Raw genomic sequence first — 27983 nt, forward strand, 5'->3', positions numbered from 1 at the left:
GACAAGGTACAGCTTAGACCACACCCTGCCTTTCTACCCAAGGTGGTCTCAGCCTTCCACGTCAACCAAGAGATTTTCCTCCCGGTTTTTTTCCCAAAACCTCACTCCTCAGGCAGGGAGCAGCAGCTCCACTCGCTGGATGTCCGTAGAGCTCTCGCGTTCTACATAGAGAGGACCAAACCCTTCCGCAAATCCCCCCAGCTTTTCGTGGCGGTAGCGGACCGTATGAAAGGGCTTCCTATCTCCTCCCAGAGGTTATCCTCGTGGGTTACGTCCTGTATCAGGACCTGTTATGACTTGGCCCAGGTCCCTACGGGCCGTGTGACTGCGCATTCTACCAGGGCGCAGGCGTCGTCGCTGGCTTTCCTTGCCCGTGTGCCCATCCAGGAAATCTGTCGGGCAGCGACCTGGTCATCGGTCCACACCTTTGCTTCGCACTACGCCCTGGTACAGCAGTCGAGAGAGGATGCGGCCTTCGGAACTGCAGTGCTCCATGCCGCGACTTCTCGCTCCGACCCCACCGCCTAGGTATGGCTTGGGAGTCACCTAACTGGAATGGATGTGAGCAATCACTCGAAGAAGAAAAGACGGTTACTCACCTTGTAACTGTTGTTCTTCGAGATGTGTTGCTCACATCCATTCCACACCCGCCCTCCTTCCCCACTGTCGGAGTAGCCGGCAAGAAGGAACTGAGGAGCGGGCGGGCCGGCAGGGATATATATTGGGCGCCATGGCAGCGCCACTCCAGGGGGCGACCTGCCGGCCCACTGGAGTTGCTAGGGTAAAAAGTTTCCGACGAACGTGCACGCGCGGCGCGCACACCTAACTGGAATGGATGTGAGCAACACATCTCGAAGAACAACAGTTACAAGGTGAGTAACCGTCTTTTGTGCAGGCACGTTCGCCTTTCAAACACAATTAAAGGAACAGGTGACATTTTTCAGGATTCATGAGTACTACTCTCTATATCTGACCTGAATATTTCTCTAGCAATATGTCAATCCAAGACACGTTAATGTACAAGTATTGTCATTGTGATCTGTGTTGAGATTCCGGTTTGGTCTATGTTTAAATGTTTTGCCCCCATAGCTACGGCAGTTAGGAGTGTGAAAAAACAAAACAAAACCCTGCTAACCGACAGAGCTATGCTGGCAAAAGCCCTAGTGTACATGCAGTTACACCACCACAAGAAGCCCTTTTGCGAGTATAGCTTATTTCATTCGGGAAACTGGCATATGTTCTACCAACAAAAGAATTCTTTTGTACCCAGTATAAGCTGCATCTCCACCAGGCAGGTTTTTTGGTATAGCTTTTCTAGTGTATACAAGGCCTCAGTAATTAAGTGTGGTTTGGATGAACCAGTTTAGTTGTAACACATTTCAGTGCTCAGCATATGCTTTGAATGTAATACTCCCCAGTAGAAGAACAGGGTAGTTTACAGCTCTGTTGGTGCTGCAGTGATTCTGTCTGACTGCAGAGGAAAGAGACGAGCAGTGCAGACCAAGGAGAAATTCAGTGCAACTAGAAATGAGAGAATGTTTTCTTAACTTAAAATGAAAGCTTAAGTGCTGCATAGCACAAGCAAAACAGCTCCAGAAAAAGACCACAGGCCCACTGAATTTTCAAGGCCCCTGGATTTCTGTTGTCCCTGATGACCTGCTTTGGGGATTTATAAAGCATGCGTTTAAACTAAAAGCAGAAAGATAAAAAGTTATAGGGATTTTTTGCAAAGTGCGCTTGTCCATCAATTTACTCGGGATGTACAATGAACCAACTGGCTCAGATAAACAGCAGGTACCCAGCCCTGGTTCAAACTTTTAACCCTTCAGAGTATTCATTCTGTAGAGGGATTACACATTTAAAGCAACCTTCTTCCCCACCTGTATCCAAACAAAGCCAGGAAAGGTCAATGTAGCTTATACACAATTAAAACCAAACACAATCCATAATACACTCTTGTTTCTGCAGTGTTCCTGTCTCTGTTCGCTTCCACCCCACTCCTGTACAGGGGTTTATCACCAGTTGTGACACATCTAACATTAGCCTCGCTGGGGCTAATTAAAAACCTTGCCATCCAGCCCATGTCTTTAAAACCAGGGGAAATTTATCAACCTGCAAACATTGCCCCATGTACTGGCTTTCAAGGGCTTTTCACAATTGTCCTGACTAATTTCTCTAATTACCAAGATTTTTCTTTTAAGAGGTGGAAAAAGAAATCAGCATGAGTGCTCCTGTGTGTGATGGTTCGAACAGCATCAGCGCTGAGCATGGCATTATGGAAGATGATGTACCTAGCTACTACACTGAGGGGCATATTATAAAGCCAGAAGACAGCTGGCAAACCACACCAGCCATGCAGAGCTCTTCAAAGGTCTTTCAAAGCACAGCACATTTTTTAAATGTAAAAGCACCTGGACACAACATTAGAGAAGGACATGCAGGGAACAATCCCATTGCTAAGCAAGAGGATGCACTGTCCGATTGAATGATTCCATGAACACAAAAGAGGCAAGTGGCATCTGAATCCCCCCATAGGAGGGTATTGTGTAGGCACCTCTACTCCCCGTCTCTGAACACATCATTGCTGCTACCTGGTCTGGGCTCTGGTAAATCAGGAACTGCAGCTCTAAGGCCCAGATCCTGTAATCAGATCCCTATGCCCAGACACAGAAGTCAGTAGGGGCTCAGCTGCAGGATGGGGACCTTATGGCTTGTGTTCATTAGGGATTTCTGCACCACTGTAGCTATCCCAGCACAAACCCTCACCGGAGATGCCCTGCACTAGATTCACACAGGGCATACGCCAGGGTACGTCTCACGGACGAGACCCTCACTTTATGCTGCTGCGTGTAAACATCTAGTGCAGACAACCCCAGAGTCATTCCTGAACCCAGTCCTGGAGCCCTAGCACTAAGCACTGCCACCGTCAACACAGGGAACCTTCAAGGGTTTTAGTCTCATGAATCTTGCAGAAACAGGCAAAAGTGAGGCAGCGTTTTTTGCTCTGAAGATGTAAAAGATCAGATGCAGCAATTAGCTATAGCACCTTAGACAGCTAAATATACAAGCAGCAGAATCGCAATTATCCAAATGTCAGGAGGGACATGCTGAATAAGATCGGAGAATAGTGGGAAACTTCAGTATAATTATCTGACATTTGGGAATGTGACCCCATTTCAGAAAACAGGGAGTTTAGATAACTGAGCGTTGGACAGACAAGGCTGTACTGTAACCTCAGCCTTAGCATTCTCTACCGACAAATGCTGAAATTTACTGCCTAAGAATATATTTTGAAATATGAATGACCAGTTTCAGAAATATGTCAGTATCTCCAGCTAACTGTTGTCCTTCAATTGGCAATTGACTTTTTGCTAATAGTCCATCAGAAGGCCTGCTGGTTGGGAAGTACGTTAAGACAAGGAAAATGCATTTCATCATTAGAATGCCTGGGGAATAAGACTGACTCAAAGTTGATGGCTAAAGTAAGCTCTATTTTTAATGTGGGTTAATTTAGCTGTTGTTCGACTGCTATTAAATGATACAGGTTAATTTTGCAGTAGACAGACAACTGTTAAAACAAAAAAATTAATAGGAAATCTTTGAATTTCTCATGCATTCCAATGAAGAGGGACATTTCCTGTGTCCTAACATACCTCGTTCCCTATTAAGATCAAGCTTCTTATCCTCACCTTCAAAGCTGTGCACATTTTCATCCTACCTACATCTTTGTTCTTGTTTCTTATTACTCCCTATATCTCTTCTTTAGCTCCCTACGCTCATCCTTACATCTTACAGATTTTGTTCCCCTGTCCCTGAAGTTTCCTTCTCAGCTGACTGGCCGAAGAGCGCCTGCACTCTCCTGTCATATCTCTGGACAAAATTCAATGCTAACACAAGGCTCACGAACCCCAATCCTTGTCCAGAAAATGCCATCTCCCATCCCTCTAAGTAAGCACTTCACCCCAAGTCTCCCAGGGTGTTTCAGTGTCCAGTTTTTGCCTGGGTAGACTGTGTGACGAAGTGGGGGTTGTCTCACTGAAAGGGGCACCCCCCCGCCACAGACCGCACGGGGCCAAGAGTGGGCATGATCTGTGAATCCGACTGTAAGCTATTTAAAGCATGAACTGTGTCTTTAACGGTACTGACCATGCTGTCACCACTTAAACAACTCTTCATTATATTTAAAGCACACAAACTATAGCCAGTGCCTATGACGCTGACCAATATCATCTTGTTGTTTTCTTGTGCTCCATGGCTAGGGCTCCTCAGTGCCATGGTAATACCAATAAATAATAATAGATTTTAGCAACTTATTCTTTGTAATTAGATGTTGTGGTTAAAATATATTTTATATTTTGGTGCAGTTTTCATTTAAGCAAGAAAACAGTTCAGTTTAAAATTTACAAAAAAACCTGAGTCAGAAAAACATCAGTTGCCTGTTTGCTGTAAAAAATAAGTCAGAATTCATCCCCACTAACTTGTACCTTGAGGGGAACTGAACTCTCAGGCCTTGGCTACACTCACACTTTACAGCGCTGCAACTGGGGTGTGAAAAAACACCCCCCTGAGCGCTGCAAGATACAGCGCTGTAAAGCGTCAGTGTAATCAGGGCAGCAGTGCTGGGAGCGCGGCTCCCAGCGCAGCACGCTACACCCGTAAGGGATGTGGTTAACATGCAGCGCTGGGAGAGCTCTCTCCCAGCGCTGCCGCTCTGACTACACTCACACTTCGCAGCGCTGCCGCGGCAGCACTCCCGCAGCACTGCCAGGGCAGCGCTTTGAAATTCCAAATGTAGCCATACCCTCAGAGAAGTGAATATGACCAGCCACTTGACACCCAAGGGTAAAGACAAAGAAGCCAAAATAACACCAAGGCTGCATTTCCTAGACACATTTTCAGACATTCTCTCACCATGCAGTTCCACTGGTGCAACCAACTAGGAAAACATTCCCCACCCTTCTCACTGCAGACAAAGCCTACGACAGCCAGTTAGCACAGGCTGATCATCAAATGCTCGTGGGTCTCTTCTGCCAAAGGTGTTTGTAACTCCTTAGTGGGAATTCCAAACCCTGAAGGTCCTGTCTCTGCTAGAGCGATTAGGACCCATAGAGGGCCGGCTCCAGGCCCCAGCGGATCTCCCGCAGGCATCCCTGCGGAGGGCCCACCGGTCCCGCGGCTCCAGTAGACCTCCCACAGGCGTGCCTGCGGATGCTCTACCGGAGCCGCGGGACTGGCGGACCCTCCGCAGGGACGCCTGCGGGAGATCCACCGGAGCCACGGGACCGGCGAGCGGCAGAGCGCCGTGCTTAGGGCGATGAAATGGCTAGAGCTGGCCCTGGACCCATATGTCACTAATTGCTGACAGCACTGTGCCAGCTCTAGTCTTTACAGGGCACCTGCATTTTGACTACTGTGGTCTAACTTCAGATCAGGTGCTCCTGAGTCTGACCATCTTTAGGACACACAGCAAAGCCTTGCTCTTGCCAGGGCCAGCTCCAGGCACCAGCTTAGCAAACAGGTGCTTGGGGTGGCCACTCCAGAGAGGGGTGATAGGTCTAGCTATTCAGCGGCAATTTGACGGAGGGTCCCTCACTCCCGGTCAGAGCAAATGACCTCCCGCTGAAATGCCGCAGATCGTGATCACGGCTTTATTTTTTTTTTTGGGCTGGTTGGGGTGGCAAAACCCCTGGAGCCGGCCCCGGCTCTTGCACAAAGCCCTGCCATCATTAGTGGCTCTCACAATCAAACACCATTTTATTCCCCAACTCCTACAACTCTCCTCCCTCTGCCACCAGAAGAAGCTGAGTTTTGAAGCTGTCACTCACACTTCCAAAGACCATGCCGTTGTTCAGAGTCCGAGCTGTTTCTATGGCTAGTCTACAGGCAGCGTTACAGCCATTTCTAACTGAAATTGTGACTTTTAACCGATTATGTTAAACTATTGTAAGAGGTTGTGTGGAAATGTTTGTTTGGATTAAACCAAGTGTGACACTATGCCCCATATTCTTCATAGAAATATTGTTATAATACGCTTAAAGCATAACTGATACATTTTGTGCAAGTTAAGGCATGTGAGATATCATTGGAGAGGTTATGATGTACTGAATATGATTATCCCATTTGTATCATTTTTGTATCTAAGGTTAGGAATATCAACTGTACATCTGTACTACAAAAGTGTTTGCACCTGGGGAATGCCCACCAGACAGAATGCAATCAGTCTGGCTAGCTAGCTGGGGACAAGTCAATGAACCGTTAAAGAGAACAATTGGTCTTTGAAGATGCCAATCTCCTACCTTCCTGAGAAGCTGTCCTGAGATGCTACAACCAACCTCTGACTCATGGCTGCTTTGACACTGCAGGATCATGTGATTAAGTCATCTGGTACTGAACTCCATGACAGAATACCAGCATTTTTCCACTGGGAGTAGTGGGGGGAATGTGGTGTGCCACAGTGGAAAACAAAGGCTTCCCTCCATATCTAAAACTTGCAAGACAGAGAAGAGACATAATCAGGGTTCTTCACTGAATCCCCACTCAGAATGACTGCGGTGAACATCTAAGAAACAAAGACAAATGAGGGGAGAAGGACTGCGCCCAGGCTGGGAAGGGATCTGGCCTGTGACAGAAATACCTGGAGTTTTAAGCTCCAAGTAAGAGCAGCTGGCCTTCAAGAACCTTTGCAATCTGCCTAAAACAACATTAGGATGAACTGCTACTTGTAACCAGCTTCTTCAGTAGTAAGTTTGGTTTGGGTGTTTGTTTCAGTTGCTGGGTAATCTGCTTTGGTCTGTTTGCTAACCTTTATAATCACTTACAATCTATCTTCTGTAGTTGTGAAACTTCTTTTTGTTTTCCCTAAAACCAGTTTGTGGAATTCATAACTAGGGGGTGAAAAGCTGTGCAGATCCTCCTCCACCCTGAGGGAGGGGGCGGATTTCATGAGCTTACGCTGTGTAGTTCTCTGCAAGACAACACAATTTGGGGTTTACAGCCCAGAGGGGGTGAGCACTGAGTGCTGGGCAATCCCCTAGCTGAAGGCTTCCCAGGCAGAGCTGATCTCAGTGTCTGTCTGTCTGCAGCTGGGCATGTCCCTACCTGTGTGCGCTGGAGGAGGCTTGAGGCCTGGCTCAGCAGGACGGTGTTAAGGGAGCCCAGGCTGATGGACAGGTGGGCTCAGTGGCACCCCGGGGGGAACCCGTCACACCGAGCTTATTTCAGCTGGGCTCAAGTCACTTAGGAATCAAGTTTAAGATAAAACACAATAAGTCACTCTTAAACCAAACTCGGAGTGTCCCCAGAGGCATGAGTCCCGGTTGAATTAAAATGGTACAGTTCAACCAGGGCAAGTTTGTATGTAGGCAAAGCTTATGTTTAACTGCTTTTTAATCCTGTGTGCTCTGTAAAGCCGACACAGCTGCAGAAATGGGAGCTGGAGTCATAGAAATGTAGGGCTGGAAGGGACCTGTGTGGCCCACGGGAGATGACTAGGCAAGCTGTGGGTGAGGGAGGGGGGCTGAAGAGGCAAGTGGGCAGTGGCGGGGGCTGAGGAGGCGAGTGAGCAGGCAGTGGCGGGGGGTGAGGAGGCGAGCCGGGGTGGTGGGGGGCTGAGGAGACGAGTGGGTGGGCAGTGGCGGGGGGTGAGGAGGCGAGTGGGCAGTGGCAGGGGGTGAGAAAGCGAGCCGGGGAGGTGGGGGGCTGAGGAGACGAGTGGGTGGGCAGTGGCGGGGGATGAGAAGGCGAGCGGGGGGGGTGGGGGGCTGAGGAGGCGAGTGGGCGAGTCGGAGGGGTGGGGGGCTGAGGAGGCGAGTGGGTGGGCAGTGGCGGGGGATGAGGAGGCGAGCCGGGGGGCGAGGAGGCGAGTGGGCGAGTCGGGGGGTGGGGGGCTGAGGAGGCGAGTGGGTGGGCAGTGGCAGGGGGTGAGGAGGCGAGCTGGGGGGTGGGGGGCTGAGGAGGCGGGCGGGCAGTGGCAGGGTGAGGAGGCGAGCCGGGGGGTGGGGGGCTGAAGAGGCAAATGGGCGAGTCAGGGAGGTGGGGGGCGAGGAGGCGAGTGGGCGAGTCGGGGGGTGGGGGGCTGAGGAGGCGAGTGGGTGGGCAGTGGCGGGGGCTGAGGAGGCGAGCTGGGGGTTGGGGGGCTGAGGAGGCGGGCGGGCAGTGGCGAGGGATGAGGAGGCAAGCCGGGGGGTGGGGGGCTGAGGAGGCAGGCGGGCAGTGGCAGGGTGAGGAGGCGAGCCGGGGGGTGGGGGGCTGAAGAGGCAAATGGGCGAGTCGGGGAGGTGGGGGGCCGAGGAGGCGAGTGGGCGAGTCGGGGAGGTGGGGGGCTGAGGAGGCGAGTCGGGGGGTGGGGGGCTGAGGAGGCGACTGGGCGAGCTGGGGAGGTTGGGGGCTGAGGAGGCGAGCCGGGGGGCTGAGGAGGTGAGCGGGCGAGTCGGGGAGGTGGGGGGCCGAGGAGGCGAGCGAGGAGTTCTACTGATCTGGGCTGGCTCCCATCCCCTCTCCAAGGGTAGCCGCCGGCCGGAGGTGCTGCCTTCCCCAGTCCCACCTCGTTCATTCACCAGGGGAATTGATCACAAGGTGGGGGGAAAAGCTTATTCTACTTCCAGTAAAAAGACATTTTTCTTTTACCTTAATTACACTGCCTTAGGGGCCCGCTATAACACTGACCAAGGTTCAATACCGCTGTTTCGGTGGGGCAGCGCTGTGGAAGGAGGGTTTGTTTCCATGGGGCGGGCGGTGCTGGGGAGGGGGGAAGAGTATTTCATGGGGGCTGGGCAGCACTGGAGGGGGTGTTGAGTTTTGGGGGGGCTTGGCGGTGTGGGGGGAGGGGTCAGCAGGGCCAGGGGGGTTCGGCCCTCAGCTGTTTTCTTTGGAGTAATATGGCCCTTGCTGCTTTACGAGTTGTGCAGGCCTGGTCTAGTCTGACCTGCTGCACATTGCAGGCCACAGAACCTCACCCACCCGCTCCTGTGATAGACCTCTAACCTCTGCTAAGCTACTGCTGTCCTCAAATCATTGTTTAAAGACTTCAAGTTACAGAGAATTCACCACTGACGCTAGTGCAAGTGACCCATGCCTCATGGTGAATAAGAAGGTGAAAACCCCCCAGCGTCTCTGCCAATTCCTGTCCCCACATATGGCCATCAGTTAAACCCTGGGTATGTGGGCAAGACCCAGAAGCCAGACACCTGGGAAAGAATTCACTGTAGTACCTCAGAGCCTTCCCCGTGTAGTGCCCCATCACAGGTCATTGGGGGATATCGATTACTAACAGTCGCATATCAGCTCATTGCCATTGTAGGTGGTCTCATCATACCATCCCCTCAGAAACTTAGCAAGCAAGTTCAGTCTTAAAGCCACTTAGGTTTTCTGCCCCACACCGCTCCCCTTGGGAGGCGGTTCCAGAACTTCACTCCTCTGGTAGTTAGAAACCTTCATCTAATTTCAAACCTAAACTTGTTGACCAACCAGTTTATGTCCTCTCTACTCAGTTATCCAAGTCAGTATGGTTTTTCAACCAGTTGTGCAACCACCTTATAGTAACTTCACCTGTGATCAACTGTTGTGCTTTATATATTTTTTCAAGAGCTACCACGTCCTTTTGCTATTTTTAATGTGATTGCCTGAGCTGAAGAAATGTTTTAGTGTCAGTTCCTTGAGCTGGGTAAAACTATCAGTAGCTTGAATGCCAAATCCTGTCACCTTCCATAAACCTGTTCAATAGTTTGCTTATGAGTAAGCCTGTGAGTTTGTCATGGAGGCCACCGATTCTGTGGCTTTCCGTGACCTCCGTGACTTCTGCAGTGGCCAGTGCACCTGGCTCAGGGGCAGCTCAGGCAGCCCCTGCACCAGTGCACTGGCTGTTTCTAGGGCAGTCTTGGGCCACTACGCCCTCCCACCCCCCAGCAGAGTTTGGGTGTAGGAGGGGCAGGGGGTTGGGGCACAGGATGGGGTGAGGCAGGCTCTGGGCAGCGCTTACCTAGGGGCTCCCCGGAAGCGGCAACATTCCCCTCACTCAGCTGCTAGGCAGAGGCGTGGCCAGGCAGCTCTCGCACTGCCTCCGCCCAGAACGCTGGCTTTGCAGCTCCCATTGGCCGTGAACTGTGGCCCGTGGGAGCTGCGGGAGCGGTGCCTGCAGGTAGAGCTGCCTGGCCATGCTTCTACACAGCAGCTGAGCGAGGGGGATCGTGCCGCTTCCGGGGAGCCCCCAGGTATTGAAGTTAGGCTGACTGGTCTATAATTCCCTGGGTCCTCTTTGTTCCACCTTTTAAAGATAGGTATTGAGTTTGCCCTTCTTCAGTCCTCTGGGACCTCACCCGTCCTGCCTGAGTTCTCAAAGATAATCACTAACAGTTCGGAGATTGCTTCAGCTAGTTCCTTAAGTACGGTAGGGTGAAATTTCACCAGGCCCTGCCAACTTGCATACATCTAACATAGCTAAATATTCTGTAAACTGTTCTATTACTTTCTGTGCATTAAGAGAATTGTTTACAGAGTTACAGCAGTGCAAACCTACTGCCAGCAATGGGGTTATACGTGTGTATCCAAGAATCTGATTTGCCTTATGGAAAGTTTATCACTGATGAATAAGGTTGCTATAGAAAAACCTAGCTTCATTTTCAAATCCTCGGCTGAGATTGAAGGGCGAGAAATCCCAAAACCAGAGTGCATTTGCTGTGGAAATTACACAGAAACGGAATCCCCAACACCATTTTACACAGAGAGTTTTCAATGTTAAAGCGCATTTTAAAACACTGCCAATATCTCACAAGTGGTTACACTCCTCAAAGATTCAGAAGTAACCACAGTCAGGAACCAGGGTGACAGTATAAACAGCTGAAGAGAACAAATGAGATGTCCACCCACAACAGCATACGACTAATGTAGGAGGGGCCGAAACTCCAGTCTGGAGTTCACCTGTTGCAGGAACTGGAAACGCCTTTCTGGTATGTGCAGCTTGAGGATAGAGCAGTGCAGAGCTTTAGAAACAGGTCAAAAAGGGAAGTGAAATCACCTCACTACCTTGGCCATAACTGTCTCACCTGCCTCTTCCACTGTCACCATTCTATCAAGCACCATAGTGGGGTTTTGTTAGTGGATATAACAACTGTAAAGTCGCTGCTGGATTGTACAGGACAATATTTCCAATCAGTGTGATAGGAAAACCTCACCATGCACTCCCCTTGGAAGAACAGTATAAGTAACAAATAAAAATTCAATGTATTGCTAAATTACAGAGGGCAGAGACACACTAAATTCAAGAACATAGTCACCATTTCTGTTTTATTGTGCAGCCAAAGAAAAACCCATCAGGATTCTAAACTACAGTTGCATTATTTGATCCTGTACGGAAGCATTTTAGATTCAGGTTACAACAAGGTTCCCAGCAGGAGAATTCATCAGATACACAAGCACCACATCTTAAAACTGCATCGCACATGCATTAGTCACAGGAGAAAATGGCTGGCTGACCTGCATCTGACAGACTCAATCCACTCCTCACACAACCCACTATTAAAATTTAACAATTAATGTCAAAACCTCCTTCATGAACTGCTCGGCATTGCTGAAGTAAAGCATTAATGCTCTGGGTTTAGAGAGAAAGCAATTATTTCAAAAAAGGCAGCCTCAGAATCCAGAGATTTCATTCTGAAACAAATTAAGGCAGTCCAGTCACTGAGACTCTGGCCAGTCCTTTGGGAAGATGCAGAGCTGCATTTTAATGCCCACAATATTTGAACTTTGAGGAAATGGCATTTATGTAAGTTAGCTTTGAAAAAAATGTGTCTTCAGTTTGTCTGTGTTGTTGATTCCAGGAGGCTAGAAAAAGCAACCCAACTGAAATCCTCTATGCCGCTAAACATTCTCTGCACTTGAGACACCAACTCTCACCTTTAATTTTTGGGAATAACTGCTGTGCTTTATGTATTTTTTCAAGAGCTATCACGTCCTTTTGCTATTTTTAATGTAATTGCTCGAGCTGAAGAAATGTTTTAGTGCCAATTCCCTGAGATGGGTAAAACTAGCAGTAGCTTGAATGCCAAGTCCTGTCACCTTCCATAAACCTGTTTAATAATTCTTTGCTTTTAAAAAGTTATTTTCAAAATTGTTCCCCAAGAAAGAAGAAGAGTCCAGCTAGGGGAGAACAGACACTTATAAAGTAAGCACCCAAGAGACTTTTTGAACAGCACATGGGGAAACAGGGAAGAAAAGGAAATTCTAAGAGATTGAAGAAATCATTTTAGTAGAACACTGCTAGTGATTTTTATTTCATCAAATGCTCCTGTGTACTGAGTATCCCTATAAAATTTCTATCAAGCTGAAGTAGGCCTGCAAAGAAGGAAAATAGAGTTTGCACTTTTCTGATGCTTTGTTATGGACAAAGGCAGCTTCAAAAAGTTAGAATTTTTCCTTTGTTCCTTCAGAATAAAAGGGCGAGATGCTGTTCTCCAATACTAGAAATTCAGGTCTTGTCTACTCAATTTTTTCGTGTAAGACTATGGACAACAGAGAACTTGGTAAGGTTATGACTAAGGCTGTGAGTCTGTGACTTTCCGTGACTTCTACAGCAGCCAGTGCTAGTTCAGGGGCTGCTCAACTCTGGCAGCCCCTGGGCCAGCAGCTGCAGTTTGGGTGTGTGGGATGGGGCTCAGGGCTAGGGGGGAGGGGGTTCGGAAGTGCGGGGGGGCACTTACCTCGGGGTTGGGGGCTCCCCAGCTCCCACTGGCATGGCCCTGAAGCTCCGAGGCAGTGGAGGAGCCAGGGGGCTTCGCATGCTGCCCGCACCCGCAGGCCACCGCCGCAGCTCCCATTGGCTGTGGTTCCTGCCAATGGGAGCCGTGCAGGCGGTGCTTGTGGTGGGTGAGCAGCACGCACTGCCCCGGCCCCTCTGCGGCCTAGGTGCTGCAGGGACACAGAGCTGAGTAGGGAGCCCCTGCCAGCCCCCCATCCAGCACATGCAGGAGTCCCGGGCAGTGCACCACATCCTGGTCCCCCCCCCATCCCCATCAGCGGGGGCCCCAGGCCACGCCCCCCGCCCCCAGTATAGGTTCTGGGCCACACACCACTCCAGCATCTGCGGGGTCCCACTCCCCAGCACCCCCCCACACACACCCCAGCACCAGCGGGGGGCCCGAGCCACCTCCCCCAGCACCCAGAGGCCCCCCACCCAAGTTTTAGTCACAGGCAGTTTTAGTAAAAGTCATGGACAGGTCATGGGCTGTGAATTTTTGTTTACTGCCTTTGACCTGTTCATGACTTTTACTCAAAATACCCGTGACTAAAACGAAGCCTTAGTTCTGACGTTTGGACACCAGCTTGAGAGAAGTGATTTTGAGTCAGACTGTTTAATACCAGGCCTTGTTCCAGTTCCTCTGTCAGCCTAACACCTCTTTACTTGAAATGCTGGGGGAAATTGTTAGCTGAAAAGATGTCACTCCTCAGTTTTAATCCCTCCTCCTTTTCCACTGCATCCATTTCAACTTTCTTGGATTTGCCTTGAAGGAGCCACATACTTCGCCCCATCTCACGTATCCGCCCTCGCCAGCTGCAGCATCTCTCGCCACCCCGCAATGGCAGCAGCTGGAAGGCTCCATTCTTCTTCAAGTGATTGTTCACATCCATTCCAATTAGGTGTGTGTGCGTTGCGCGCACGGACGTCGGCAACTTTTTCCCTTAGCAGCTCCTGTCGGGAATGCAGGGGAGCCCCCTAGAGGGGGGCTCTTAGGGTGGCATATATAGAACCCTGCTGGCGCAAACCCCCTTCAGTTCCTTCTTACCATCCGTGACGGTGTGGAAACATTCTCTCTCGCTCACTCACAAGCCCTTAGCTATTCAGTCTTCAAGTTAGAGTTGTTCTTCGATAGTGACATACCATTGTATGCAGGTGTCTGGAAGCTAGCTCCAGACCCAGCCTTGTGCTGCAGGGCATGCTGCAGGCCCAGGGTTTCACCACATGCCACAAGTCTATGCCTAAGAGCAACCCCCATGACTCCTGTCTCCGGTGTCTGGGAGAGGCTCATCAGGACGAGCGCTGCAAGATCTGTAAGGCCTTCAAACCACGCACTACGAAGGACTTTCGTCTTAAGCAGCTGCTCATGGAGGCTGCGCAACCACTAGCCCCAGACCGCCAGGCACTGGGCCCGGGTTCCGCAGTGCGAAGTGCCCCAGCATCAGTGCGCGATCTGGCACTGCCCAGGCACCATAAGAACTGCCAGACTGGGTCAGACCATAGCTCCATCTAGCCCAGTGTCCTGTCTGCCGACAGTGGCCAATACCAGGTGCCCCGGAGGGAGTGAACAGAACAGGGAATCATCAAGTGATCCATCCCCTGTCGCCCATTCCCAGCTTCTGGCAAACAGAGGCTAGAGACACCATCCCTGCCCAGCCTGGCTAATAGCTAGGGCCCTACCAAAGTTATGGCCCATTTTAGTCAATTTCACAGTCATAGGATTTAAAAAATCATATATTTCATGATTTCAGCTATTTATATCTGAAATTTCAATGTTGCAATTGTAGGTGGCCTGACCCAAAAAGGAGGGGTTGGGAAGGTTATTGCAGGGAGGGTTGCGGTATTGCCACCCTTACTTCTGTGCTGTTTCTGGCGGTGGCGCTGCCTTTGGAGCTGGGTGGCTGGAGAGTGGTTGCTGCTGGCCAGAGACTGAGCTCTGAAGGCAGAGCTGCCGCCAGCAGCAGCGCAGAAAGAAGGGTGGCCTGGTATGGCATGGTATGGTATGGCATGGCCACCCTTGCTTCTGTGCAGCTGGCCAGAGACTGAGCTCTGAAGGCAGAGCTGCCGCCAGCAGCAGCGCAGAAAGAACGGTGGCCTGGCATGGCATGGCATGGTATGGCATGGCCACCCTTGCTTCTGTGCAGCTGCCTGCCGAGCTGGTCCCTCAGTCAGCCGCTGCCACTCTCCAGCCGCCCAGCTCTGTAGACAGCAGCACAGAGGTCAGGGTGGCCTGGTATGGCATTGACACCCTTACTTCTGTGCTGCTGCTGGCGGGGCGCTGCCTTCAGAGCTTGGTACCTGGCCAGCAGCCACCGCTCTCCAGCCACCCAGCTCTGAAGGCAGGACAGAAGTAAGGGTGGCAATACCATGACCCCCCCTAAAATAACCTTGCAAGCCAACTTCCTTTTGGGTCAGGCCCCCAATTTGAGAAAGGCTGGTCTCCCCTGTTAAATCTGAATAGTAGAGGGTAAAAGCACACCAAAGACCAGATTTCAAGGTCCGTGATGCATTTTTCATGGCTATGGATTTGGTAGGGCCCTACTAAAAGCCACTGAGGGACCTATCCTCCAGGAATGTATCTAGTTCTTTTATGAACCCTGTTATAATCTTGGCCTTCACAACATCCTCTGGCAAGGAGTTCCACAGGTTGACTGTGCGTTGTGTGAAGAAATACTTCCTTTTGTTTGTTTCAAAACATTGCCCACTTCTCCCAAATCATCGCTGCACTTTCTTACATGCTGCCCCTCGGAGCATAAAATGTCATTCCTCAGCTTGTCTGGGGGCTGCTCCTCTCTGCTCATTTGTGCCACAGTTTAGCAAGGTACCCAACCTTAGGCATGTGCTAACACACACAGAGTGCTCCCTTTGAACTTAATGGGTTAAAGGGAGCCATATACTTAAGTACCTGGGTGAACAGGGCCTAACTCCCTCCTGAACAGAGCTCTGGAGCAGAGCCCGGAGCAGCTCCAGAGCAGTGGAGCTGCAGGTTTTTGTCTGGAGCTGGAGCGGAGCTGGAGCACAGCTCCAAAGCCCTGCTCCTGAAGACCCATTTCTAGCATGATGCCTGCATGAAAGGAGTTGGCTAAATATAGCTAGGTACAGAGGTCACTGGGAGTTGGCCATTTATTTAATATGCTTTGTATTCTCCTCTTGTAGTTTTACAATATAACCAGTTCAGGGCATGGATGGTGTCTGCCTAAGTTTTACTAAGTGCCTGGCATACTTTGGTCACTGTTGTTGTATAAGTACATTAATAATAATAAATAGCCTTCATTAAAGAGTCTACACCTCACTCTTAATTAAAGGCTACAAAACCTCTCAATCCACATCTCTGAGACTCCCAGTGTGTTCTCCAGCAAAACAAGGCTTGACATTCCTACAGCAGAACAGTTTATTTCATTAAAAAATGATGAAAACCTTTCAATCCTTTATACATTTTCAAGAACCCAAAAAGGGGACAAATGTATCACCTTTAAAAGGCCGGACACCTACATTTTACAGTGCTGGGTGCTCTAGTCATGCATAAAGATATGGAAAATATTAGTTTTCAAGGCACAGAGAAACTGATACTTCTAAATTATATAAATATAAAGAGGCTTATTGCTGGCTTGAAATGAAGTGTCACCTCCAATCAAAAGCACCTTGATTTTATTGTGAAAAGATTATTTGGAAAGTAGCTGCTAGTCTAACATGGTCAAGTAACCTTTGCATTTTCTCAAAAAGAACAGCAGTACTTGTGGCACCTCAGAGACTAACAAATTTATTTCAGCATGAGCTTTCGTGAGCTACAGCTCACTTTTTCGGATGCATAGAATGGAACACACAGACAGGAGATATTTATACATACAGAGAATTCTGTTACTTCATAGTACCAGGGTTAGTAAAACATTGAGAGCAGGCTATTGTGCACATTTTAGCAGATCCTTTTCCAGGATTTTTAACTGTGAATTGAATGCAAAGTTACCAAATGTGGGCCCTCATGTATCCAAGCTTAGCTAGCATGAACTATAAATAAGAAACTTCTGGTTGATAAGGGGCAGAAAACAAATGCAGAACATCACATTTTCCATAGCACTAACAGAATTTCTCCGCAACAGGGAGATTCCTACTATCTGTTGCCTTCACCCAATCTAGGTCCAAATAAGGAATTTTAGCAGAAACAGCTTGAAATTATGTGGGTTCCACCTCTTTGTACAACTTGTGCAGTAACCTACTTTTCACGAGGGAGCATTTCCAATATCAATAATGTATAACATTAAAAGTGGGACACACAACGTATGGGTAAAAGAAGGTAAATTTGGGTCTAAAGTCAGGAACAGCTGAAGCAGGGTGCCACTATATTGAATGTTACTCAGGACCAAATGGAGCAAGATGCCCGCGAGCACACAGTTACTGTTACTGGAAGCTTTCCGTGTATTAATCAGAGTTGTTGACATTCTTCTTCTATGGAGCAATATCTGCTCAGAGGATGAGAGCAACACTAATGCTGACTTCTGCACAGCAAACCGTCCAGCAAACCACAGTTCTCTTGGTCCAATTCCATCTGACAAGCAATCCAGGGGACACAACAAAGACACATCAGCACCACTACATAACTGTACACAAGCCATGTCAAACCACACAAGCAGAAAACAGGTATTTATAGCTAGGCATTTACGACCATGGTGTCTGCTCCTAATTCATTAGTAAATCCTCAATAAGCCCAGCTGCATCATTTTGCAAAGAGACCACTCTCTCCCTTCACTAGATAAATTATTTACAACGAAAGAAAATTACGATGACCCATGCGGGAGAGCTAGTTAGAATAAGGGAGATCATGGGAATAGACATTCCTGCAAGATTGCATTTCAGCTTTCACATGCATCCTCTACTCAACTGCTAAAAAGGTATCATCAGGAATCCTATTTACTACTGAAAACAGATGGAGACTCCAAACCTTGATCCCTCGACCAGTAATTATTTACTTTACATTTTGATTTCCCCTCTGCATCTCTTTCTTCTTGTTAATTTACATTTTACAACATCATAGGTTGTAACTGTGACACTTCAAAATACACACTAGAAACAACAGAATTACAACCCTTTGAAAGTTTTTCACAACAAAATTTATTAGAAGAATAGTGGTTTTGAAAAGTCTAGCATCCAGTGAAAACTACCATACACAACATTACAGCTGGGAATGTGTTTCCAAAATGACATGGTCAAATAATACAATGGAGCCTTTAAATCTTACACATGCACAACAAGAGAATTAGCGCTTCTGACATACAATGCAAAAAAAATAAATGGACCACATGAATTAAAAATTTAAAAGTACTTATCACATACATTAAGACACAGCTTATTTAGTCCAGTCAAAAAATCAGAACTGCATTAAAAAAAATTAATGTAGTGCAATCAAACCAAAACCCTTAATTTGTGATCATAAGTGCTCTACTACATAAACGTTGATCATAGCAAGGAACAAAAGTTCAAATCACACAGTACAAAAAATCTGTAAATAAATATAAACTACAGTACAAGAGAACTATTAAATTATACAATTCCGTCAAACTGTAAACAGTATATTGAAATGAGGTCCATAAGAGTAAAGGGGGGGTTCCTGTTTTTTTTCCCATGACACTTGAACTTCTAGAAGTCAGAGAGAAATGCCATTTTCCATACTCGTCAAAGACGACGGGTCACATAAATAGAAAGAGAACTCTTTTCAGATGTAAAGTATCAAATAATAAAGCAGAGGTGTTGCTGACTTGCAACTGCAGACAGATTACTACAGGTGCAGAGAAGCAGATTTTTTTCTTAAAATTTCACCCCCAGTGCAGATACAGCAGACAGGCCCATCACTACAGCTGTTAAGTGCCAACACATTCTAAATTAGTGCTCAGCATTAGAAAAGAAACACCTGTCAGGGGCTGTGTCTTTCCAATTATGCGGTAGTGATTAGACAGACTATTACAGACTTGTACCTCTGCTGATTATCTGACAGGTTTACATGCTTGTCATACAACACCGACTTTGGCAGAACAATTACTAATAAACTCAAAGCACTTCTGGCCCGTTGGTTTCCATCACAGTGGCCAGTGCACAGAATTCTCTAAAGACATTGCATAACTAGAATGTAGAGGTCAGACACCCAAGGGCCGGTGCTTGAATTTAGAAGTAGTTATGGTGAAAGAGCAGCAAGAGCCACATTAAGGAAATGCTTCTGCAGAGTTTACAGAAGCAGCTGGGAATGTATTTTACTTTAGCTGCACTGGCTAGTAGTGGCATTTTAAAATACATACGTCTAAGATTACATATATAATATATATGTATAGAATATAATACATATTATATAATATAGAGAGAAATTTCTTACAATACATTGTTAACAGGAACCCCCATGCGATCTGCTCAGTAGTAACTGAATATACAGAATGCCACTATAAGTGTCTGAGGCACTGTGTGCTGGAGAGTAATATGCAGCTTTAAAATCCGTTTGGCTGAGTTATACCTGGATACCTGAACTGAGTTTTAAGTTGACATTCATCAAAGATGTGCTATCAGCACATCAAAAGAAAAGCAAAACAAAATACAAGTCACTGCTAGGTTTAAGAATAGAGTACAAGTACCTGAATTGAGTGAGGATAGTGTGTAAACTGTCCCTGAGGGTTTTTAAACAGTGTGTACAAGCTGGATTCCTAAGAACATTAGTTTAACTTACATTGCGGACTGATCAAATACCAATGTCTGACAATTTAACAAGTGAAGGTTAGAAAGAGTTATGAGCAAACACTCCAAACATATTTGATACATTTTTTAAAGCAGCAATAAGCTGCTGTAAGCATACATCCCATCAGTACAAGCAACACATGGGACTCAGATAAAGGTTTCTATTTGCAAAAAGCCCATCACATATCAATAAGTAAAGAATAGTCAACTGCTAAATTAGAATGCACCTAATTACAGACTAGCAATTAAAGATTAGGTTTTTAATCAAATACTTTGCTATTACATACTAAAATTCCTTAAGCACAAAAATGCTGGTATTCTAACCTAGTTAGTTTTTTTTAAATGTTCCTCCTTCATTTAAGAAATAGACCATTCCACAACTTAAACATTAAGATCCATTTTCAGTCCTCAGACGTAAAAATCATGTTAGTGAGTTTATATTAAAAATTTACATGGTAAAAAGGCTTGAATTTCAGCCAAAAGATTCTAAACACTGCTCATTCCCTGAAGGTGTAAGGGAGAACCAATCCCTACCCATTTTTCTAGTGATATATTTTTCAAACTGAACACTACACAAATGGTTTAAAATGATTTTTCGTTTTGGGAAATTTCCCTCCTCCCTCTCCATTACCCCAGATTCCAAATCTCAAGCCCTGAAATGATCTGTGGAAATGATTTGTTAAAATATCAAGCATGTACATTTAGAAGTTGCCTGAACATTATAAAATATTGTAGTAGGATTATTTAAAGACAGATTAATATCTCAAGAGAACTTGTGATCTGACATGAAAAGTGGTTAATAATAATCCTAGATTGTAACATTTACAGTATCTAAGACTCTGAAGACCAGATAAATTAAGACTTTAGTATATAACACAAAAAAGTGCTGAAGTATCCCTTTTCCGGTATTGTACAATAGGTCAGACAAGTGCTTTTAGAATGACTGTAAAGTTTACTGTATTTGCGTCCACCAAGCATAAAAATATCACCTGCAAAAACATTTGAGATGTAGCACCAAGTATTTGATAAACTGTATTAGTAACTCTAGTGGTGTCTTCATTATTTTAGGGCGGATAAAATATCTAGATCTGATTTCATTTGGCTAGTGACCACAGAAAATTCTCTTCTGATGGACCTGTCTGTATCCTAACCCCAGCCATCATCATATTCACCCAGACAGACATATCTGCAAATATATTATCTTAAGAATTTTGCTAAATTCTACTCACCCATTCAATACGGACAAGTAAAATATATTTTTAGAAAGAGAATGAAATTTTCTGGACAGAACTTTTAAAAATCCTTAATCGTTGTAAAAAGGGTGGGGAAATCGATTTTGCAACTGGGTTAGGCAATTTTCATGAGGCTACTATAAGGCTATTCTAAAATGAATGTTTTCAGGACATTACCTGAGTATGGGTATAATTTTGTAGGACATGAAAACCAAAACGGCTGTGATACTGGTACACAGATTTTGCCTAAGTCAAACCCCGAATCTGTGAAAGACAGATGTTGGAATGTATGCATGTGACTGCTTGTGGGTTTTTTTGGTATATGTGTAGTGTACCTGTGGATCATTTTTTGTATCTACAATATTTCTGTTTAGCGATCATCAAGGTATGATGAAAAATTCGATTATATATTACATACTTAAAGAGTAAATATAATGATTACAATATATGATAGTTCCAAATGAACTTGCAACTAACTAACAGTGCATACGTTTAAGATTCTGCAGGATCTAATTTCAAGTTTTCAGTACAATTCGAAAGCAGTGGAAACCTTAACAGTACCAAAACTAGTCACAGAAAGAGAATTTGATAGATATAATTTGTATACTAGCATTAGTCAATATAATCTTATTTGGGGGAAAAAAGGTGGGTCTACTTAAACCAGCATAAATCTCACTGCTGAAATTTCTATTAAGGATAGATATTCCTGATCCTCATGAAAATGCAGGCAACATACCAATGTTACCACTATGTTTTGGCAGAGAATTTAAAACAAAACTCATTTTGTGACAAATAAAGCTTTCTGTACAGTGTAATAAATTCTCCTTCATACAGTTTGGACTTGCAGCTAGTGTACATCATCTTTAAACCAAAGCATTAAGCGTCTGTCTTTATTTAAACAAAACAAAGACCGCTCCATGTTATAGTTCTGGTAACACTGCATTTTGGGTAAGACAAAGGAATTGCACAGCATTCCCTTCACTCACAGGCCACATTCATCTACCACTCCTAAAACTCGAAGACAGCCAAGAAGAGAGAATTAATCCTAAAGAAACTGAAGAGAAAGACTTGGGAATTTGCCCTCCTTCTGACACAAGTATAACTATCCTTTTCAGTACAGTTTGAAAAACAATTTGATATGAACAAATAAGTTATTACGGCTTGTACAGAGTTTAGTAAACCCCAGGACTGGGGGATCATTTTGACAGTTATCTTCACAAAACCCTAAACAATTTCTTTAGGAAGCCAACCTACTCTTTAGCACTCCCCTGAAAGAAATGTTTACAGACTCTTTTAAATGCAGATCTGCCATGAAACACAGCACAAACCATAAGCGCTGGAACTAAGGGTTTCGGGGTGCAGCCACACCCCCTGGCTTGCAGTAGTAATAAGAGCCCAAATACATGGTTTCCATGTTCAGCACCCCTACCATAAAAACTGTTTCAGGACCACTGGCAAAAGTCACTTTGTCTGCTACTGAACAATCTAAATGTATATGTGCAGCTACCTCTTGTGTGACAGGAGTGTCCTCAGGCATGTGACACAGGAAAGAACCACTAACAAAAGGGTACATAATAGTTACATCAAGACTGAGCAGCTGAATTTGTTACCACGCAAGAGGCACCAATCATATACATTTATTAAGAATCATTTCTGTTCTGAAATGGGAAATATCAGGGCTGGACTTCAGGTTTAGTGGCAGGCAGCATGGGCCAGTCAAAGTTTGGGTCCTGGGGCCAGCGAGAAGAGCACATTTTGTGTGTTGCTATTTAGGAACTTCATCTGACTAATGCAGAATTAACAAGGAGTGATTCCAAAGAAAGCTGTGACTTGAGCTTTTAATGGACTGCATGGGGCTCTGAGGACCTTCTCTCTAGACCAGAAATAAAATAAGCCCAAATACTACATGCCTCTACAATATATAATTGGAATGTTCCATTCTTTATAGCTGGAGTCAAGTGTAACAGCCACAATAAGAATGCCTACTACATTGTGGAAAGAGGATCCAACGGGCTGAAAGTGAGGTAATAATTTGTAATAGGTCACTAGAGTTCTAAAAAAGCACTTTTACATTTTACAGGTCCAAATAAAAAACGGATACATTTCATACATGTCGGGCTTGCTCATCAGAACTGTACGATAATTAACTCCACACCAGGACCCCTACCACATCTTCATCATATGCTGCAGCAAAGATTTACCAAGCAACATCTAAACTTCAGTACAATATGAAAACTGATTCTTAAAACTTTATACACACAAAATATAACATTACTTTTCTAGGATGGGAATAGGGAGAGGGATTCTCCTTCATGATAGTTGGACTGAAAAACTAGTTTTCAGAGACTGCCACAGATATGATTCACAGTTTCTTGCTGTCATCAGCCTCTTTCAGCTAAGTGAAAACTACATCATCAGTGTGCTATACAACAATACTGCTGAATTCAATGACTATATCTGATGGTTACCCTTGGGAACAAGAGAAAACTAGTGACTGAAAATACCTGAAAGGCCGCCTCCTACAGACACCCTGATTTTCACAGGGTAGCAGTTTGTCTGTGTTCAGTTAACATTGTGCTCCCACAAAAGCACCAGGAGGAGCAAGGTCTAAGCCCTATCTCCTGTCCAACTGATCCAAATAACATAAGCATCCACTTATCAGAAATAACATGAGAAACAAAGTCTTTGTTATAAAGACAGCAGTGAACCACCACATCTTCCCACACCAAAATATGGTCAGCTGGGAATTCTGGCCATGCAAACTGCTAGTCAGCAGAAAATTAAGCATGCTAATGGACAAACATTAATTCCAATTATATATTTTAAATGATCCCAAATACTACGAAGATAGCTACACTGAAAGCCCCTGTAAAGAATATGTAGTGAAGGAAAGAAATTGAACATCAGTGGATCACTGCAGCACTAGAGCGATACCAGTCATGTGATCAATCACCTCAGAGAAAATACGTTAGATGGGACTTTGAAACAAAATTTAACATTAAAAGGTGCACCTGAATATTACAGACTAAATTTACAAAACCTACAATAAGGTAAAATATATATCTTTTGAATATTCAGCAGCTTTTTTTTTTTAATTGTTTTTATTTTTTTGAGAGGCTCATGAAATTTTAAAAGGGACCACTAACTAATCTCAACCATGCTTCACAAAACGATAATGGCTATTTTATATTGCAGTTACCAATGTAATGCAATTAGTGCTTAAAAAATAATCTACACTTTTTTTTTTCCTTTTTTCTTTTTAAACAGAGACCTTTGGAGGAAATGTGGTTGTTCAAAAGCTTCTCAGAAAAGAAAGATTACCTGAATATTAAATGATCACAGATCTCAAGTGTAATGTTTAAAAGCTTCGCAGACATGAATATTACAATCTTCAGGTCTCAGGACATTTAATCTGAGAAAGATAAGCGTTTGGTTTGTTTTTTAAAATTCACTTTCTAACCAAAGTAAATAATAAGAGTACTTCACTTTTCACTATCTATTTACAATTCTTAGCCTACAGTCTGAACTGATGCAAGACAAGTTCTCTTTTTCAACTGCAGCATTCAAGGGTAGGCACACCATTCTTCTGCTGCACGATTGTCATCCACTTAAACAGACACACACAAAATATTGAGGTGAGTAAATGAGCACTCCATGTGCACTGCAATAAAACTCAACTCATACACCACTTAAATAAAGACAAACCGCAAAAGGTTAAACCTCTCTGAACAGTAAAACTCTATGCAAGAGTAACATTTTTAGCTTGCAGCAGACCTTCCACTATAACCTCCAACAGCAGATGAAATCACACATTTAACAGTGCACTTTTATTGCAATCCCCAGATGAACTGGACTATATTGCAGAGTTTACATACTGCTACTGAGCTTACAACGGCTTTAAATGGTGAGATGGCAGCTAGGTCTCTATGAGGAACCAGACTTCTGAGTTTTGACATTAAGTGAAAAACAAAAACAGAGCACAGCTGGGCCAAAAGCCCAGCCCATCTCAGGAATGAGCAGTGCATATTTCAAATGACAGCAATGGTGTGCCTAACCTTTGAAAAGCATAGGTTGCTGGAAAAAAAAAATATATAAACAAAAGAAGGCTAATTGAATTAACTGCTCCAGAATTCATTCAGTAGCCCTGGGGCTACGGAGGCCATCTTCCCATGAACTTTTAGTATCCAATTTAAATCAATAACAGTGCTTAATGCTCTCTCACACACAAATTCCAACACTTCTTTTGGTTGTGCAACTGGGGAAATGGCGGTCCTACAAACCTTTTGCACAAGTTAAAATTAAGACTAAATTGTTTCCACCTGAAAAACCAGCAATTCTGATTTTGTCAAATTGTAATAAGTCCAGTGAGCTTTATCTGGTGACTGATCACTCCAGCAGAAATGATCAAAGACGAGAGTATTGTACAAAACGTATCCTGAATCTATATAATGATAAAAAATCACCATAATAAAAATGATTGGACTTGTGGTTTATGGAGTGTTTATATGAGGTTTAACTGCTAACACTAGTGTGTGCTAAACCACTATCAATCAAGACCAGGTAAAAGTAAAACAAAGAAATGCAGGACATGAGAGAACATTTCCTGCTACTGGCAACTGTAGTATTTAAAAAGGAAACACTCATTGGGTGTTCAACCCTGACAGTATTACAGCTAGATATGATGTGGAGCCTAAATCAGATCAGGCTACCTGTGTGTTTTTATTTCTTCCCTGAACGTTAACACAGATCCTTCATTAATGTGGATATTTGGGCAGACTAGAGAGGTTGTAAAGTTCATGAGATCACTGTTTTGTTTTACGCAAGATCACAACAATTTGTTACATGTACCCCCACTCCCCAGTTTAGAGTCATTTAACCTAGTTGTTGGAACCCCAGTTTAGTAAACTCAGAATCAAGTCTGTAAAAAGTGACAGGTTACAAAGAACCATAGTTTTGTTAAAATGAGGCATACCCCAATACATCATTTAGTGTACCCTGACTGCTCCCGACTAAAAGGAGCTTGTCTTCCGTGAGATAAGGCTACATCCTCAAACAGGTGAGTCAATCTCACCTTTGTAAAATATGAAACAAAATTACAGCGAAGGTAGTGTTACAAAGTGGTTAACCAGAGTATTCTGAAGGTAGTGTATGTAAGTTTCCCCATCCCTCCCCTCTGGGTGAGCACTAAGCAGACTTCTAATGGTAAATTAATTTAGAAAGAAAATGGCAAAAGCCTTATTAGACCCAATTGATTACCCATCTCCAAGTTCAAGAGATTTGCCATTCCTAAAGAGCTTGTGTTAGTTTAATCCTTCAATCAACTGGATCCAAGAAGGGGGGAAAAAAGAGTTCTCAAGAATTTGTGAAGCTTTTCAAATTATTATAAAAAATAGTTGGATTCTCATTCAAAAATGTCTGGCATTAGAAAGAATCAGTTTCACAAAGTGGACTTGGTTTTGAAAGGCAAATATGAAGGAAAAAAAAAAAAGTCCTGGCTCCACAGGCAAGGAGTCTACTGCATTCTTTGTGAGGTAACTCAATTCTCCATGAACAATGGAGAAACATGCAAAAGGAAGAAAGAAAGAAAGAAAAAAAGATCTGAGCCATACTGAGCCAGAAAATTTACAACTATGCAATATTCAGAGCACACCTTTCACCTGCGCCCACAAGAGTCTCATGCTAAACTGCAAAGGAGCAAGTATCACAGTAACCAGAGGGGAGTCAGGTGCACTCAGCGGTAGCTGAACAATGCAGTAGTGCTCACCCAGTCCGTAAAGTAACTGGCACTCTATAACACCCCTACTCAGCTTTTGATTCATTCGCACTTTGTGCTGCCTCTCCCTGGGGATCTAATTCCATCTTTATTGAAACATCCTGCCCCTCCGACCTCATTAATTTCATTTTTTTCTTTGGAGGGTTTTTCAAAGTGCCCAGCCTCTCTTTCACTTTGTACTCCAGTGTACTGTGGGGAATCCCATAAATACTCTGAGCTTTGGAAACACTCATTTTCCCACTCATAACCACAGAGATTGCTTCCTCCAGTATCTCGCTGTTGTACTGTCTGTATCTCCCTCTTTTCTTCCTAGGTTGCTTGGAGCCAGGATCTCCCTCTTGATCAGAGGTGGGATATGGCTGTCCAGAGGTAGACTGCTCAGCATCTGAGCCCCAGGAATCTGGTCCAGCATCCAGCAAACTTCTCCTGTTTTGTTTTGGAAGGATAGCCCTTAACTTTTTACTAAGTGCGCTCTCCGTTTGTGAACCCATTACCAAAGAGCTATAGCTGTACTGGTCACCAGTGCGGGACTCCCATGAAAGGTCCATGCCTCGAACTTGTGGTATCTTTAAATCCACAGGAGATGAATGGCTCACATCCTTTTTCCCATCCTGTTTAGTATGGAGTGCCATTTTTTGAAAGGCAGAGTTTTCTGTAAGAAAAGGAAGGTCACTGATGTTGTTGAGTGCACCATTTCCCCTGAATTTCATGCGGCTGAAATTAAATTCATAGTGTGGTTTTGCCCAAGAAGCCTCCCTGGATAATATTAAGTGCTGTCCATGATTCTGCAGTCCAGATGGCCCATGGCTGGCAGCTGTAGAAAACTGGTTTCTGCTCAGCAGTTCTTCGCTAATCTGTAGTGATCGAGCCAGTGGAACTTTAAGAGATGTGGAGTGGCCATAAGCTTCCCTGGTTCCATCTTGCAAGCTTCTTGGAGGTACCCCATCACCACTCCGAAGTCCCTCTGGATGGTGCTGGCTGGCTCTCCCAGGGCGCCTAATTGGATGGAAGGAAACTGATGTGAGCAGGACTTGCACAGGTAGGGAGGGATGGGTGAGGGGGCCACTCCTTTATTAGAAGGCCTTGCTTGGGTAACATCACTTTTTGTGTTATTTATTTTTGTCTCTATTTTTTTTTTTAAAGTCTCAGCATCAGTCAGTTTTAAAACTTGTTCGCAAAAAAAGAGAAGCTTTTTGGGCAAAGAAAAATGAAAGCTGCTGCCTGGTCTCTGGTTGGGTTCACAAATTCTCGGAGTAGAAAAGGCTTCGCGCGCAAGCGTCTGAAAATAGCACCTTAATTATAAATTACAAAGTAATAGTCAGTCTTCACAGATCTATACACGACTGTGTTACTATTGTGACGTTACCACTAAACAAGTACAGTAATAAAAGAGTGATACAAAAGTGATATCAAATGCAACATATTCAACACACACAAACCACAGCCACCTGCAGTATCTACACTTGGAGGAACCTTGGAAGTTGTTTGCTTACACCACATACAAGCAAGAGTAGCTGCTCAATGTAAAAACGCTTAGCAG

At 45.0% G+C, this 27983-nt stretch overlaps 1 protein-coding gene across 1 annotated transcript in view; it reads right to left on the minus strand.

The window, feature by feature from the left end:
* Positions 1-17815: 17815 nt before the first annotated feature.
* The window catches only part of LCOR (ligand dependent nuclear receptor corepressor), a 97761-nt gene continuing 87593 nt past the window's right edge, over positions 17816-27983 (minus strand). The window contains exon 9 of the mRNA XM_030571084.1: positions 17816-27439. Coding sequence (XP_030426944.1) covers positions 26470-27439 — 970 coding nt within the window. The 3' untranslated portion in view covers positions 17816-26469. The remainder of the gene's footprint in view (positions 27440-27983) is intronic.

This window comes from Gopherus evgoodei, chromosome 7 (assembly GCF_007399415.2).
Source record: "Gopherus evgoodei ecotype Sinaloan lineage chromosome 7, rGopEvg1_v1.p, whole genome shotgun sequence".
In the NCBI taxonomy this organism is placed as follows: domain Eukaryota; kingdom Metazoa; phylum Chordata; order Testudines; family Testudinidae; genus Gopherus; species Gopherus evgoodei.